The sequence below is a fragment of the Dermacentor albipictus genome, chromosome 2, assembly GCF_038994185.2.
Source record: "Dermacentor albipictus isolate Rhodes 1998 colony chromosome 2, USDA_Dalb.pri_finalv2, whole genome shotgun sequence".
Classification (NCBI taxonomy): domain Eukaryota; kingdom Metazoa; phylum Arthropoda; class Arachnida; order Ixodida; family Ixodidae; genus Dermacentor; species Dermacentor albipictus.
Genome location: NC_091822.1, coordinates 167,150,386 through 167,167,242, shown reverse-complemented (window position 1 = coordinate 167,167,242; position 16,857 = coordinate 167,150,386). Strand labels below are relative to the sequence as shown.

Below are 16,857 nucleotides of genomic sequence, written 5' to 3'. Positions count from 1 at the left end.
GCAATAATACATAGCTCAAATTCTCGAAACTGCCAGCTCGCCAAGTTCGTGCAGCTAAGTCAGAAGTTCCCGAACAAGGCAGGGTCAGCGCGCATCTAACGGTAAAGTAATCACACTTGTTTCTTTACGCTCACCAGATGACTACTCAACAGCTTTGCTTTTTACGCCTCACCAATGCCAAAGGTATGGCATGGGTATGGTACCAAAGGTGAAGTTTTGAACTTGGCGCCAGTTTACCTGTTCGTTTAAATTCACGAGTGTCTAAGTACAAAAAAAAACACAGTACATAATAGCCGATGTTTAAAAGTTAAAAAAATAATTGTGAAGTATATTAAAGCACTTTTATGGCGATTTCTTTCTTGTGCCATGATTCACTGCAGGCTCTTGTAATTGTGCACATCTCAATCGCCAGTGCATCGCCCTGTTTCGGTTTGTTGTCGTTTTTTGTTTTCTGCTTAAGTGGATCATCCGTGCTTATTTGTCCGTCCGGAGTAGTTCACGGAAGTTAGTTTTGCTAAATTAGTGACTTCAGGTCTCGGCATATGCTTTTGTAGAAGAAGCGGCTACCCAACTATGTAAGTATCTTCTTAAAATCTGTGTTCCGCTCCCGAGTGCCGTCCCTCAACAACAAACACCGTTAGTTCGCAGTACAGGGTGTAGTAGGGAAGTAACTGTGAACCTAGCTTCCGGACACGTTTTTTGGGGCCATCATTGACTTCTGATTAAGATTGCTCTGATCAAGTTCAGTGACATCAGCAGTGCGCGGATGCTTGAATAAATCGTCGGTCGTATAAACATCTGCTCGACAGCGCGCTCGAAATGTTAAACATGCCGACTTCCTTTTGCCGAAGTTGGTCAAGCAGTTCGAGTGTTGTTTGCTTCACAACTATGTCGCTAGTTGACTCAATCCGACGCCGCCCGACAGGACGGCAGTTCGTGACACCTGGGCTGGACATCCGATCTGATCGGGGAGGCGTCACGGCGCCGCTTCAAGCACCTGTGTCGGCCTGTCGACAGTTTTCGATGTCAAAAGCAAAATAAGGAGCGCGGCGCTGTCGATCCTCCTCGCGTAAACGCGCGGTGGCATGTGTTGATCCTGTCTAACGTGCGTTTAGAGGAAGCGGTAAATAATGACGTCAGTCTGGTTCTTGCAGCACCTTATGGCAATCTCGCGCACGATATCATTTGTTCTGCACGGGCGGACGGTACACTTTCCCTCATAACGTTCCGCTCTAGTTAGTCCACGGCAAAAATCCGCTTCGCCGTTGCATCAGTTATGCGAAACCTGCCCGCCACGCGAAAGGAATTGCCATTTTGCACAATGATTGCTCGGAAGAACGGATAACGGTCATCGCGGTTGATAAAGCGCCACAGGTAGAAACGTAAGCCATCACCAGGTGCGTCGTATTCGAGGTGTACTTGGGGAGTCATAGAACTCCTACCGAGAGTGTTACGTAATCGTTTTGAAATACGAAATACGGTACTGCGATATTGGAGCATTCAACAGGTGACTGTCGTTAGGTGATATTTCTGTTCACTAGACAGGGCGTACATATATGCTATTGTTATTTTGAGTGTCTTTTTTTGTGTGTGTTTATTTTATTTATTGATTTTTGTATGCAACTGCATATAACGAAAGTAGCAGGGCAACTCTCACAAATTCCTTTAGCAGCTGTGCTCAGTTAGAGGTGTACGGGAAGTGTACGGCCCATGACACTATAATAGTTGTAGCTATTATAAGCACATGCCTGGACTGCCTCTCCAGTCTGAATACCATACACACATTTTTCTGAAATAGCCACCTAGACTCCCCGATGTTTTTCTTTTTTTTAAAATTTATAAATGTCAGCCTGGTCAACCAGCACATGCAAGTTCGCGCCTCCCCCACTCTTCTTTTTTAAGGTTCCTGCTCTTTTTGGTGACCAGATGCATACTTGTCTGACATACACATGAAATAGCTTCAGGTTGTTTAATATATCCAAGAAACTGCTCAGAATTATTGTCATGCTGCTTTTTGTAAGGTAGGAAATGGAAGTACAGCATGTTTGTGCAGATAGTCTATGAAGCATTTAGTGTAGTTATTGCTGCAGAAAGCTGCCCATACTTTCTTGTTCTGCTTGTACTGTGCAATAATTGTTTTCCTTATTCGTTCTGTGGCTTGCATGCAACTAGTGTCAAGGGCTGGGCTTGCTGCATACCCTTAGCAACGCTGTTTCTTTTTTTTTCTTCTTGAATGCAGTAAATAATTACCTCATTCTTATGAATGTGCTGCACAAAACAGATGGATGCTGATAGTCATTTAGCATACAAAGGGCACCATGAAACTGTAATGACTGTATACATAATGTAACTGCTTAATGGACATAAAACAGACACAGAACACTGAAGCTGCCAAGGCTACGAATACATTATCAAGAATCAGCTACACAGTGTAGTTGTAGGGTTGGTGAGAAAACAGTGTACTTTCAGCTAGCATCGATAGGTCAAGGTTTGTCACAGTTTAGGTCAGAGCACCAGGCTGCTAGCGTTTGATTGGTTTGCTCACTTACTTTCTTATCTGCAGTGCAGCTCTGTTCACTTGTTGCTGTACTTCTCAATGTTTTCTTGGGCTACTGGGTCATCGCCATTGCTGCATTGCATGCAGTTGTGACTATGCATTATAGTTTGCATGCTGTTTTAGTATGTGCTTAGTTTATTAGCTTCTAAAAGACGTGCATCAAACTTCTGTCTTGATATCAGTCTAATTGCATCATGACTGATCAAATCTGATTATGGGACAGTGCCTTCATTATATTGCTTTTTATATCAATTACTGTTGGTGGGCCGACAGAGCTGCTCGAGGTGGTGCCATGACGCCACTCTGATCAGATCATGTGTTTGACTCAAGTGTTATGAACTGCTGTCCTGCAGTATGGCGTCAAACTGAGTCAATTAGTGATGCCACACTGATAATACACTTGACCGTTATGTAAACAATTCTGTTTACTTTCTGTTATTTCTGCCCATTCTTTAACTGTGCCCTCAGTTAAGTTTTGTTGTCGGCTATTTATGCGTATCTTCACTTCGACATGTGCGATTTCAGCTTTGTGAGAATATGTTAACTGCGCATCTTTTTCTATGGTCTGAAAGCTTGCATGACGCAACTTGGCCCTCAGAGATTAGCTTTATCACTTTTCAGAAGTGTTGGCTGTAGTGCCCACCTCTGCAGTGGTCAAGGTTGGCGAAATCCTGGGAGCTCAGCTGGCAAATTATTGTTACAGGCAGCGTGACAGTTAAATTTCTATGCAGTGCTTCGTTAGTACAGCTGTTGACATATTCTGTGTGGCAGGAAAAGAATTTGAAAAGGTACACACATGTGTACACTGTGCTTTTGGGTGTGAGAGGCAAGAAGAAATGAACAAAATAGACAATAAAGTTAACTCACAGCTACTGCTCATCCTGATTGCCGTACAAGAGAGCAACGAAAGCATGCGAGTCAAGGTTATCAGTGAGGCTGACATCACAATTGCCACGTGAAGGCTAGAGGATAGCAAACATTGTAACAATGGCATGTAGCGTGCTCGTCACCTCTTGGCCACGTTGCTATTTCTATACAAATTAAATTTTCTTGGCATACCTTTTCACCTTGTGGCATTAGCTAGCACATCTATGTTGTATTTTCAAGTTGATTTTCCATTTTTATTAATTCCCACTGCCTTCCAAAAGTGGTTTGCTATGTTGGAGAAAACCTTATGGGAAAGAGCTCTCCAGATAAGGATACACTGCTGATAAAGGAAACATACAGAGAAGCATGTATGAAGGTTTCCTATTGGACTTGGCAAAAACAAAGGCATTGTGATTTTCAATATGGTGGTTCTTCTCTAAAGCGTTTCTTATTTTGCACAGTGGTGTTTTGAGGGAAACCCTATGAAATTACCTTTATGCAGATAACTTTTTTTAGGCGCAATACCAAATGAAAATAGCGGATGCAGTGTTGAAGTGCTAAGGGTAACATATAAAGAAAATAGGTTGCAATGCCTGCATTAGCTAAGATACCATATGGTTTGCAACATAATGAGTGGCATATTTGAAGGCAATATGAATTCATTATGATATTCATATTGCATATTGATATTGCACATACCAAGGCTTCATCACACAGTAGTACTGAGGCCTAAGCTGGTTCAGCAGTGGGTAAAAGTAACATGGAGAGAGAGGCACTTAACAGGCAGCACTTTTTTTGCACTCCTTCCTTCCCTCTGTCTCACACATGCATGCAAAGACCACATGTCTGTGAATCGGGATAAGGATCATTTTGGAGAGAAAAGAGCAACCATAGGCACCAAAACATGACAAAAGTTGAGCTAAATGCTAACAGTGTGAAAATACTGACAGCTTGCAAGAAAAAAGAAAAGCTGAAGCACCTGCAAAATTAAAAAGCTAGGAAACTGGGTAGCCAGGATTCAGGAAGGATGGTAGACTTTGAAGGGTACTTCAGGGGATTCTCTGCAACTGCAATATATACCAGTTGATTAAGTCTAACGAACAAGTGTATGTGACAGTTGTATGATCAGCAATGCCTTGTGTAGCCAAGACAGTTCTGTTAAAGAAGCACCAAAAAAAAAAGAACCAGCTGGCTATAAAGGGGAGGCTGAAGTCTGTGTGGGAAAGCATTTTCAGAATGATTACTCCTGCCAAATTGCCACGGTTGTGTACATCGCTGCCAGGGTAAAAGGGGAATGTTTGAAACAGTTTGGCCATGTGGTGATATTAAAGATGTCTTGAAGCTGGGTTGTTGAGGAGAGAATTCTGTGGTTAAGTAGTGTGAGCTTACAAAAAAAAGTGAGAAAATGTACTGTTGCTTGATTGTGTTGAAACGTTGCTGTTAACGTTGGTACTGGCAGCTAGAAATAAATACAGCTCAGTCTTTGGAGACCATGTCAAATGAATCATTCTGTCTTCTCAAATGTATTCGGATTTCACCAAAGCTGTTTTTATCAGTGTCAAAAATAATGAGTATATTTTAGGGCTGCGAAGAAGCTCCAAAGCTTTTATTGCACACTTTCTCGGATAAGCAAGCAACACCATGTCGCTAGACTAACACGTCCAACATCATAGGTGGCTCGTTTCACTATTCACATTTGCGGACAATTGCCAGTGAAAACTACAATCACATAGAAAGCCTATCTGCTGAAAGGAGATAAAGATATTTCAGTGACGAAGAAAGAAAACACCACAAGTGTTTATTGCAGGGACATTTTTGGCACCTTGCTTTATAATAAGTGCTTTCTGTACAGTCAAATTTTTGTTGTAAGTATTTGTAGTGTGAATTGGATTACAATCGTCATGTAGCACCGTAAGAAACAGACATGGACAAGAAGAGGTGACACAAGCCTTTCTTGTCTGCAACAGTTCTTTCCACTGCTCGCCAACTCACCCGAATGCCAATCATGGTGCACTAAGGAAATATGAGACAAACGCCACTGAGAGAGTCAAGAAATTAAGGCATGGTGCTTGCGGTAAATGTTTTTCGAGAACATGTAGAGCGTTTTCAATAGAGTGTTTTCAATACTTGTATTTCAGCCGACACTTTTACACAGAACCCCTTTGGGCACTATTTGTTTATGTAAATTACTTTGCACATTAGGTGATGTTCGTGCTGCTTTAATATTGCTGAACTATTCCAAGGAAGGGTTTGACCGACTTCGGTGACGATTTTTAGTTGAAGCCTCTATGCCTTTTGGGAGCTGTTTCGGCATTTTACTAGGGGGGAAGGGAGTGGCATGATTTATCAGAATACAAAATTGCAAGCACGAAGTTGTTGTATGACACCAGCGGGAACTCTACTGGCTCCTTGCAGATGGCACATCACCCCAGGGGCAGCAGGTGTACAGGGCTGAGCTGATTGGTGGTGACACTTCATGGCCAGCAGTGGGCCCTTGGGCGAGGAGGAGGGAACCCGATGGGGTGGCTGGGGAGGAGAGGAGGATGAGGATGCAGGCAGCGACATCACCATGGACAGCACAGCCACGAGCCTGGTGGGCTGCCGGCCGCGCAACGGCTCACTCAGCTCCGAGGCCCCCTCCGAGGCTGTCCCTGACAAGTACGGCTTCCTGGGTGGATCGCAGTACACTCAGCCCAATCTGTGAGTGCTTTCTTCTCTCACTATCTGTGTGCTTGTGCGTCCCTATGCAACCAGGCTCTTTGTGTCCTTCTCGCTTTTCTAAAAGAAAGCTGACCTGGCATCTTGTTTGTCGCACATTTTTTGTTTGTTTGTGAGTGACACGAGACCTCAGACATCTTCTATTTCCTCTTCTTGTTTGTTTAGTTGTTTTTTTTTCTTTTTTGTGTGTGAGCTACATAGGGTTGCCTCCTAGCTGGTTTTCCCCTTGCGTAGCTGTTTATTATTTTTTTTTCTCACGGTGCTGGGTGCTGGTTTGACCCTCTAACCGACATGCCATTCACCGATTTTCCCTAATTCGGTGCATGCATTGCAACGCTCTGTCGGGTGTTCATACGTAGCAAGCAACTAAATTGTCTCAATGAAGTGTATTCCCTCCTAATTTCTTAAAATGTTCACTGTCATGAAACTGTCATGTTATCAGAAATTGCGACACACACACACACGCACGCACGCACACACACGCGCGCACACACACACACACACACACACACAGCTTTCATTGAAGTTCCAATCATGCAATGTTTGTGCACTATGTATCACCACTTCATTTTGTACTGCAAAAGTGTTGATTTGTCTCTGACTTTGCCATTGTCGTCAAATGCGTCATTACATTTTCTTTGCTTGTTTTGTGTTGCACTTTTCATTTCATCTTGAATTTCACCGATTTGCTTCCGTTTCCCATGACCTTTCTCGAGGCCTGTAAGGTATTACCAAATAAAACGAATTTCATTTCACTGATTATCACCTTATCATTTATCATCACTACCTTGATTCACCAAGCAGCGAAAGCTTTGCACTAGCGTGGTGTTCTGTACATACATTAGGTTGTGATTTACAACCCTAAACATCAATGCTGAAAGCCTGTACGCAGGCAGAATCTACCAGAAGCATTCAACGCACTTGCAGTAATTCGGAGGCTACTGTCATAGAGACGTGCAAGATTGACTCTCACAAACTGCTATTTGAGAACAATGTAACAGGGAAACTAGCATTGACAGAGCCTTCATGTGTTTGAATGAAACTAAAAATAACCCTTGTTCATTTTAGGGTCAGCTTAGAAATCCATAAATAATCGCTGAAGTGCCATGTACCATGTTCGTTTGGGGTTTTGTTGCACATAATACAGTGACAAAAGGCTGGGAAAATGAAGAGATGCAATTTACAAATTTACGTTTTGTATGTACAACAGTATTTTTACTGAATTATTTTGCTGGACCATGGTTTCCGTGGGAGGGGAAGTTGGCTTGCTTGGTGTTTCTCCTGAGCCCCTCACATGATGTTGCCCATATGTGCAGGTCACGTCGTGTACCCGTCGAAGTCCAGTGGAAGCGCGAGCTAAAGTGGAGAGACATGCTGGAGAATTGGGAACGTTACATGACCAAGCATTTTAAGAAGGTGAGGCACTTGCCACTTGCTCATGTTCAGATGTTTGTGAGCTACCATGGTGACCTTGGCTGTTCATTCAAGTGTAATTACTACTGAAAGTAAATGCTCCTTAAACGACACTGAAACGCTTATTGATGAGCTTCTGAAAATGAGAGGATGTTGGGTGACTTGTCCATCGTGCCAATGGTACTCCTGTTAGATTGGATTTAACATGTGTGTGTGTGTGTGCACACGTGTGCGTGCATGCATGCATGTCTTCATGTCTTCTCTTCAATAGGTACACCTTTTAGAATACACGGACACTTTTGAGAACAGCCATTCATGTAACAGTGTACATGAACCCTGTTTCATGGTACTAGTGAAACCGAATTAAATGAAGACAGACAAGTCCAGATCATATTTTTTATGCATGAATTTTACATTTGTAGTGATGATACACACACATTTTATAATTTGCCTCCTTTGTTAGCTGAAGACTGTACCAAACCAATAGTACGGAACACTCGGCCAGTTAGTACGGTTTGGTTTCTGCCGTGAGGTGCAGAAAGCTAGACACAGTTAACGCAGCTGCTGATGTTAGTGTTCGCTGTGTCGTAACTTTCCATCTTTCGCTTTTTTTCTATGGCACCATTACACCATAAATGAGCACTGAACCAAAACAGACAAGTTCGTATTAATTTTAACCCTTTGAGGGTTCTTGCTGTACACGTGCGGCAGCACTGATCTGTCCCACATGGTTTTTGATGTACATATGCAGTGCCGGTCTTGTGTTTGATATTTCACACATATGTGGCACCGCTGGTTGTTGAAAGGTGCTGCCATCTCTATGAACACTCCCAAAGTCATTTGAAGTTGTGTTTCTGCTCACCGGTGGGCACAATTCGACTTGTTTACTTCTGAGTGCTTGGATCACTTGGTCATGCGCATTGTCTGCTACCAGGAAAGCGTGTGTGGAGGAGAGGCTATCGTATTGTGCAGCCGCCACTATTGCTTTTTCAGTAGTTCAGCGCTGCCAGAGATACTAATCAGCTTTTTTTTTTTCTTGCAATTGTGGTTTAACATTCAGTTGGGGTTCCTGTGTTCCTTTGCACAGGGGCACACGAAGTCAGGATTTTGATACGGCCGCGTGCGGTGCATCTTCTCACGGCGACTGCTCAAGCAGTTATTCTTATGAATTGCTTCTGACGCGTTTCTTCTTAGGATGAAACTTGTCTTTGGGACAATAAATTGGTACCCATAAATTTTGCTAGATATTTTTCTCAATCTCTTAGTGTATAGCATATCTGTGTGTGCACTGTTGTGTGAGTACAGCGTTTTTCAGACAAAATATCGCTTGCAATAAATTTTTGTTGGATCACGAGGTTTCAGTAATTTTCTATCACTGGAAACAGCAATAAAAAGAAATGATGACCACAGGGACACAGTTTTGCGGGAAAAGTTCTACCCTCAAAGGGTCAATGCACAAGCTTTCTTGTTAACGTAGATAATACCTATGTCTGTGAACACCTTTGTTTGCTTGGCTTTGTGCTTTTGCATTGAAGAACTAAATAAAGTCTTGTCATGTTTACATGTGTGACTGTGAATTTCAGGTGAGAGATAGATGTCGCAAAGGCATCCCATCATCAATGCGCTCCGTTGCCTGGCAGAACCTATGTGGAGGCCGGTTCCTGATGGAGAGCTATCCTGGGAAGTTTACGGTAAATAGGTTGGAAATGACTAATTGCTGCAAAGTGCAATATGTCCACGTTGTGTCTATGCTTGCAGGAAGAACGTGTTACTGTGCGCTTCTCTTTTCAACTGTGTCAGCAGAGTAGCCATGGACTCTGCCCCAGAACTGTTGATTGGCCGCTAATGTCTTTCATATCCTGAGGCTTCGTTCGTTTCTGTCTGTGTAATTTACCCATTTAGGAACGATTACAGGAAATACATATAGTATTTTAGGAGCTTAACCATATGGAATCATGTAAAGGCACTTTAATAGCCTGGTGTACCAACATGCGAATGCTACATTGCAACATTACGACGGGAAAAGTTTGACACTCTATGGTACACTGAATTCGTGTGGTCATTACGGCTAAGTTTTTGTTAGCTAATGTCAGCTGCAAATGTTAACATAGAACATGTTATGCCTTGCACTGACCTTGCACGTCCTGCATTACCTGTAATGCACGGTGTGCTTGGCCAGCAGCCTTTGCAATAGGGTCGCTGTCACCACTAGTGCACTTTACCCTTCCGCTAATATGCTAGATACACAGGATTGCACATTTGTTGCCGCAACAATTTGGAGGAGGCATACATAGCATCCGTCCAAGCTTTCACCCATATGCTTCAAGCAACACTCCAGTTGGTTGAGCAATGTCCAACACTCCAGGTGCAGTTGGGCAATGTTCAGGCACAGAGAAAGTGTGGATCTGCATAGTGTGCAGTGTAGAAAGCTTGGTGCTGCACACACTACCTGTGCCGAGTGGCGTGGGCACTTTTTTAATCTCTCATTTCACTTCAGGAGCACCTTTTCTTGTGCAAGATTGTGCACAAAGAGTGAGGCTTTGGATATTATACTGATAGGAACTTGGTACTCTTTAAAGAACTCTTTGCAAAGATTATAACGCCTCTTTTCAATGAATAGGTTACCTATGGCCTCTGGCAAAAAGGAATAATTTACCTAGGCGGGTGCGACAACACGGTTGAGATTGTTGATGCTGGTAAAATACAAAGCACTACTACTTACAGTTAAGGCTCAACATGGCAGATCTGGATTTGCTGCTTTCTTCACAGCAAGACTTTGACTTGATTTTCACTTGCAAGATTAGGCTGTTAGTTATGCTTAGGTTAAAAAAAAATGTTTTTTTTTCTACTTCACTTACAATTAGGGTTGCTGGTATTAGACAGGTATTGCTATTGTGAATATGCTGATTAGTTGTCTCACTTGTTTGTTCTGTGTTGCTGCATTCTTTTGCAGAAACTGAAACTTATTACAGAGATTCATTTGGGTGTCCATTATGAATTACTGTACTACCTGCTGTGTTTCTGCTGATGGGGAGCCGCAAAAAATAAAGCTAAAGTATGTTATACTATTCTGTTTGTGTCTGCTTCTCTAGGAGCTGGACAAACACCCAGGTGACCCACGATGGGTGGATGACATCCGTAAAGACCTGCATCGACAATTTCCGCAGCACGAAATGTTTGTGAAGGACCATGGCCATGGGTAGGTTGCTCAAAGTACTGCGTTTGCCCGGTGATAAGTTTATTGTTTCGTCAAAGGTTTGGTTACATTCTGTCTTCCTACTACACCTGTTTTCGGCAGGCAGGAAGACCTCTTCCGAATACTGAAGGCCTACTCGGTGCTGAACCCTGCAGTAGGCTACTGCCAGGGCCAAGCACCTATCGCAGCCGTCCTGCTCATGCACATGCCGGCGGAGCACGCCTTCTGGTGTCTTGTGGCCATCTGTGACAAGTACCTGCGAGGGTACTACAGCCCTGGACTGGTGAGCAAGCCTACTGCGTGTCATAGTTTCACCATGGTTACCCAGTTAGCAGTCTATAGTAGTTGGAACTGTATCGGAGAACTTTATGCCGAGTGTCTAGACCTTGACAATCATAATTACAGCAGAATAGAGGCCTCTCTCAGTGGTCTCAGCTAACTTCGTCCTGTACTCGCCCCGGCTGTTTGTACCGACGTTGCCAAAGACAAGCCATACTTTTCAGTTATGTTCATGTCGTGCATTTTTTCAGTTCCTTTCATTATCATATGTTCAGATAATTATGCTTGATCCTTACATGTGCGCTGAGTGAAGGTGTCCTTCATTAAACGTCTTCCATTAATATTGGTTGAATATAAGAGATAAATAACACATGTAATGTATCTTTAAAATATGGATATTAGGTGTGAGCGCCATTACTGTAAACAGGTGCTGCCATTGTTTTTGCATCAAAAGTTTGGTCACTTCACGCTGCTCTATCTCAGCAGTCTCGGCAGTGCTCGCCCGGCTTGCACTGAGCAGCCTATTATGCGGTTTAAGAGTTCGTATATCATTTTTTATCCGGAAACGTTGTCCTTTGCAATCAACAGTCACTGCCTCCTGTATTGCCAATGAAAAAGTTGCTTTGGAATGCTTGGAACACTATATTTTAGTGCTCATATCAAGGGGCTTGCATCGGAGCTCCTATGATCTGCGCATCCCAAAACGGGCATTTATTTTGGTTAGTGCCACTGCATCTTGGATGAAAAAGCTGTGCTGCACTAATTAGACCTGCCCTACATTTCATTATGCAATAGATCTGTAGTTATGGCATCATATGTAAGAATTCCGTTTGTCATGCACAGGCTATAGATGTTGTAGATGTTTTCCATTGCAAAAAAAAAAAAGAAAGACCATTGGTATAGCCTCCTTGTTTTTTTTCCCTAACGACAAATCTCATAAGCAATGGTTGCGGCATTGTGGTGCCAGCACTGCATAAAATTAGTCGTTTTCTGTGGCACAATTCAATAATATTTTACCAAAATTTAATTTCTTTTCTTGATGTTGTCTGTACTAAAAACAGAATATACATTTAGGTCCATCCTCTGTGTCTATCAGTGCTGTGAAAAATGGACAGCACACGTTTACACGCCGCTGTCTGCTATGTGTCAGCGAGAAATTAATAAGACAGTCATCTCTCAGGCTTGCAAAACTTGGTGCTCTACATAGACCTGACCAACGTTTCTTGAACTATTTTATGTTTAATTGTGTTGTGTTGTGTGTACACACACACACACAAACGCACACGCACAGCAGTGAAGCATTGAATTCAATGATCCGACAGTGATACCGGCCAAAAATTAAAAACACGGTGCAAGGTCTGACTATACGGCCTACGGTGTTCGGTTGCCAACATTCAGCAGCTTAGCTAGTGTTATCTGGAGCATCCTACATAATTCACACGACAAGCAAAAATAATGATTTGGGGACCGCTTATACCACTGTCTTTCGGATCATTTTATTTTAAATTCAAAAAGTAGTAAAGTTCTTCAAGTACTAAAGATCAAGCACTTGGATATAATTGGCATTTTTAAAACATGTCTTTCAGGAATAAATCGTGATGTAAAGCGTTAAAGGTATCTGAACTCAAAGCAAACAAGTCTAGCTGCAACACAGGACATTATTTGCCTTGCTTCATTGACAACCTCACATACTACAACAACATATTTTATGGCTTCGCACCTACTTACCTACATAAGTGGACAAAGATTCCTGCACTTTGGTATAAAATAGCATTCATAGAGCACAGCTAAATGGCTGAAAATTCACTGGTAGCCTAAAGAAACCAACCTCAATCTTGACTAATTTACGAGCAGGTAGCTTCACGTTCAGGTGGCTCATTAAACAGTATGCTGTGTCAAGAATCTTAATCGAACAAGGTTGGGGACCGCCATGTGCAGTGCCTCGGTGAAATGCATGCAGCAGTACGGCAATACCTGCTTTCTTGTTTTCGATCGTATGACATCAACTGATGAATCGCAATTAAATAATTAATAGAAAAAATGGAGTTGGAATTGCCTGCATAAGGTACTACTGGTAAAAAAGTCACCTCCATTGTTTGTCAAATGGGTGCCGCAGTGCTACAGTTGACCTGCCGAGGGGAGGGGGGAGGCGGCGAGCCCTCCTGACTTTAAGCACTGCTTGGCTGCACCTAATAGTTGGGTGGCTCCTTTCTCGCATCTAAATGCTTCGCTGTTGGAGGCCAAGTCTGCTGATTTTGTGCTTAGGTGTAAATGCTTGCTTTAAAAGTTATTCACAACGTTTAGCGATCACTCAGGCTCCGTAGAAGCTATCACACTTATCCATAAACTATCCGTAGCTATCCGTAAACTAGTTGTTATGCAAGGCAGCACATGCAGCAAAGTTTGATGAAATGGTGCAAAAATATGCCGGATTTTCTCATATGGCAAACCAAACAGTCAAACCCCCAAACCAATCACTCTCACTTAAAAATAATAGCTACAAATGGCCAAAATTGCTTGCTGGTACAATGCGAAACATAGTGCACTGTGCCGACGCATAGCAAGCACTTCGCACAGGATCTAGCTTTACACGTCACTCGTACGCTGGTGGTAAATGGTGCCACAGTATGTCCTGGAACAAACAGAACAATTGGTAGATTTGCAGATATCTTTTCGAAAGAATTTGGGAGTTAAGAGTTTATATTTCCTAAGCTCGTCACCCCATCTGATTTTTTGAGAACCCAACAGTGGTTCTCATACCTTGGCGCCCATTCTACTACTCTGATTAATCACTGGTCACCTGTCCTACACATTACATGACCTTTCTAATTCTACTTTTATCTCTTAATTCCAGTTAGAATATTAGCTACCCAGATTATCTTTTTCTGTCTCATTTCTCGCTCACATTGTGATGTGCCGCTTAGTTAGGCATTGTTGCAATATCCATGGCAGGAAATTTGGCTGTTTGCTGCTCTTCTCCTGCATCTTGACTTGAAAGATTACTTTATTTCTCAGCGGCTTCTTTATTAAACTTTTGTCACTTGAAAGCTGATACGCTGTTGTGAAGTTATTGGCAATGACATTGAGCAGTGCTTTGTCTTGCTGGTGTTGTGTGGGCTGAAACTGTAATGCTTCTCGTTTAATACAACTATGAAGTTACCACGTCATTTTTCTTTGATCATTGCAGGATGCCGTCCAGCTGGATGGAGAAATATTGTTTGCACTACTCAAAAAGGTTTCGCCCTCCACACATCGTCATTTAGTGAGTATTGAAGTGGCCACCTAGAGGTGTAGTGCAGTAAACCCTCGTTAACTCGAGCTCTGATGTCTCGAAATGTCGGCTAAGCCGAAATTTTTTTCCTAGCTCGGTGTCAACTCCTTGTATTTTTCACCTCCTATCTCGAAATGATTTTGTGCCATACTCCGGATATCTCGAAATCTCGACTGCAAAAATGTCAGGGGAAAAGTCACTTCAAGATAAGGTGGCTGGCCACGGCGTGCTGAAAAATCTCAAAGGTGATGTGCTAGGACTTGCGTCACATGTGCTCGCCACCAGGTGCACACCTGGTCTACTCAGGTGCTATTTAAAAGCTCCTTATAAGAACACTAGGCAATTACCAGAACTGCAGCTTTGCCAGGATTGCTTCAATAGTTACATACAGTAGAACCTCGTTCACACGTATTTGAAAAAAAAAAGAAACACGAAAAAAAAACGTACTATCCGGGAAAACATACGACCCAAAGTAACTAAAAAAATTTGACACTCAACTATTGTTGACATCTACTTAATGCGAAGCATCGCACGGATTGTTGCCGCACGAGACGCCGATGTACGTCGAGTTGGTGGTGGTTCGGCGGCCCGAGAAGCATTTCGTTGTTTTTCTATTGTGTTGTGTTTTAAGAGGGCGACGGGAAACCGAACCGAGATCGAGCTGGTGGGTGACGCTGGATGCCGCCGAAGCGAAACGGTGTGCCCACATCGCACCGCCTGCCGCGGGCAACAGCGGCGTGTTTAGATTATCGTTTACTGAAAGCGTGCAGTACGCTGTCAATGGCACTACACACCACGCGCTGTAAAACAGATTTGCTGGTACTGGAATAAGAAACTGAGCGCGCGCCAGCATTTTTCATGTGAGACGAGCGGCCGAGTATTGTGGCGAAGCTCCCGCGGCGGGCAGCTATATACTGTTCCCGATCGCGTGCGCCTCGCGCATTTTCTTGTTTACACGGGCTCTAGTGGCCGGAAAATGTATCATACAATCACAGTTTGGCGTTGTATTAAATGTTGGTGCCGAAAAATCTTGTTTTTCCGGGAACGTATGGAACTGCACGTATGAACGTATAAATGTATGAACTGGTAAAAATTGAGCATAACTCTAGGGTCATTCCTTGTGTTCTCATTTGCGAACGTTGGCGCCGGGGAAACGTACGCAACGGGTACGTATCAACAAGGTTCTACTGTGCTACCCACTTATAAATAATTTAGCCATAGTGAAATTTCATTGTAGTTGACCATCCAAGCACTGCTTATGTGAAAGGTGTGCTGTTTATTTCATCTGACCCTTGTGGTATCATATAATGAAACCTTGTTATAATGACAATGTGTACGTTGTATATCTGCTATCCCCAAGAGACACAGGTGTGACGCCTCTGAACAACAGGTGAAAGGTTTCTTGTAGATTTTCGTGAACTTTCGGCAGCTTGCTGTGCCAATTCATGGCATGTGGACAACACTAGATTACAAGCGCACCTTACATATTAATATGCAACCGTGCTATTGGCATGATCACGCAGTGTCAGCACATTGTTGTAGTGTACGTGACCCGTCCCTATACACGGAATTAGTGCTTTGCCCACCCAGTCAAGCCAAGCAGTCAAACACCATATTGGCCATATTGCCATACTGGCCAAAACACACATATAGTCTTCGATCTTTTTTTTTAGTTTTCATTTCATTACAGTACCAGAAGACTCTGAAATAATGTATGGCCAACCGAATTTCATATATCTATGTTTATCATGTCAAGGTTCAGCTGTAGCAGAGCTTCTGCAGCACTAATGAAGAGCCACTGAGTGTGGAGAGATAGAGAAGTGCAGTTCTTCTCTGTAGAGCTTTGAAGTGCTTTGAAGCGCAGCACTACCTTTTAACTTGGCATAATTGAAAGTTGGTTGAGTTAGTGTGAATCAATCTTGCAAGATGCTGTGTAAAGAGACAGCAGTGGCGTAGCCAGGGGGTGGCACACCGGGCACTTGCCCCCACCCCTGAAATTTCTGTGCGAGTATGCGGCCTTCCCAGCACCCACCCTTTCCCCAGTCAAGTGAATGCCCTTAACCCCTGCCTCTGGAAAAGATTTTGGGCTATGCCACTGAGCAGGACAAATGAAAGAAGCAATAGGGCACATGCTCGCTCTACAGTTATCTTCTCTGTCATCCTTGTCTACTCTTCAGCAACCCCTAACCATACCTTTAAAGCCTGCTTTCCTTCTTCCGTGCAGAAAAAGCAGCGTGTGGACCCCATCATGTACATGACAGAATGGTTCATGTGCGCCTACAGCCGCACCTTGCCTTGGGCTACGGTGCTCCGCGTGTGGGACGTTTTTCTCTGCGAAGGTGAGCAGCCGCTGCGAAGTTGCCCAGCACTGGGCTATTTGACCACAGTGAAAGCCTCATGTTGATTTACCCTAAACATGGCAATATTTCCAAGTGCATCGTGTTCCCCTGCACCTAAAAGTAACTTACAAATCCTTTATCAAGCTTGAAAGTGCCGTCCAGCTGAAGTTTTATGATGTGTACCAGATGTTTCATGCAACTTGAACTAAGCTTTAAA

General features: G+C 43.2%; 1 protein-coding gene across 2 annotated transcripts in view; it reads left to right on the top strand.

Moving 5' to 3' along the window:
• The first annotated feature begins 432 nt into the window (after positions 1-432).
• LOC139056281 (TBC1 domain family member 10B-like) overlaps positions 433-16,857 on the top strand; it is a 30,223-nt gene continuing 13,798 nt past the window's right edge. The window contains exons 1-8 of one of the 2 annotated variants that reach the window (XM_070534382.1): positions 433-575; positions 5,840-6,124; positions 7,459-7,558; positions 9,139-9,246; positions 10,648-10,754; positions 10,854-11,034; positions 14,218-14,292; positions 16,526-16,640. In XM_070534382.1, coding sequence (XP_070390483.1) covers positions 5,901-6,124; positions 7,459-7,558; positions 9,139-9,246; positions 10,648-10,754; positions 10,854-11,034; positions 14,218-14,292; positions 16,526-16,640 — 910 coding nt within the window. In that variant the 5' untranslated portion in view covers positions 433-575; positions 5,840-5,900. Of the gene's footprint in view, positions 576-1,178; positions 1,398-5,839; positions 6,125-7,458; positions 7,559-9,138; positions 9,247-10,647; positions 10,755-10,853; positions 11,035-14,217; positions 14,293-16,525; positions 16,641-16,857 lie in introns of those variants that run through there. The other variant, XM_070534383.1, reaches the window with a different exon arrangement.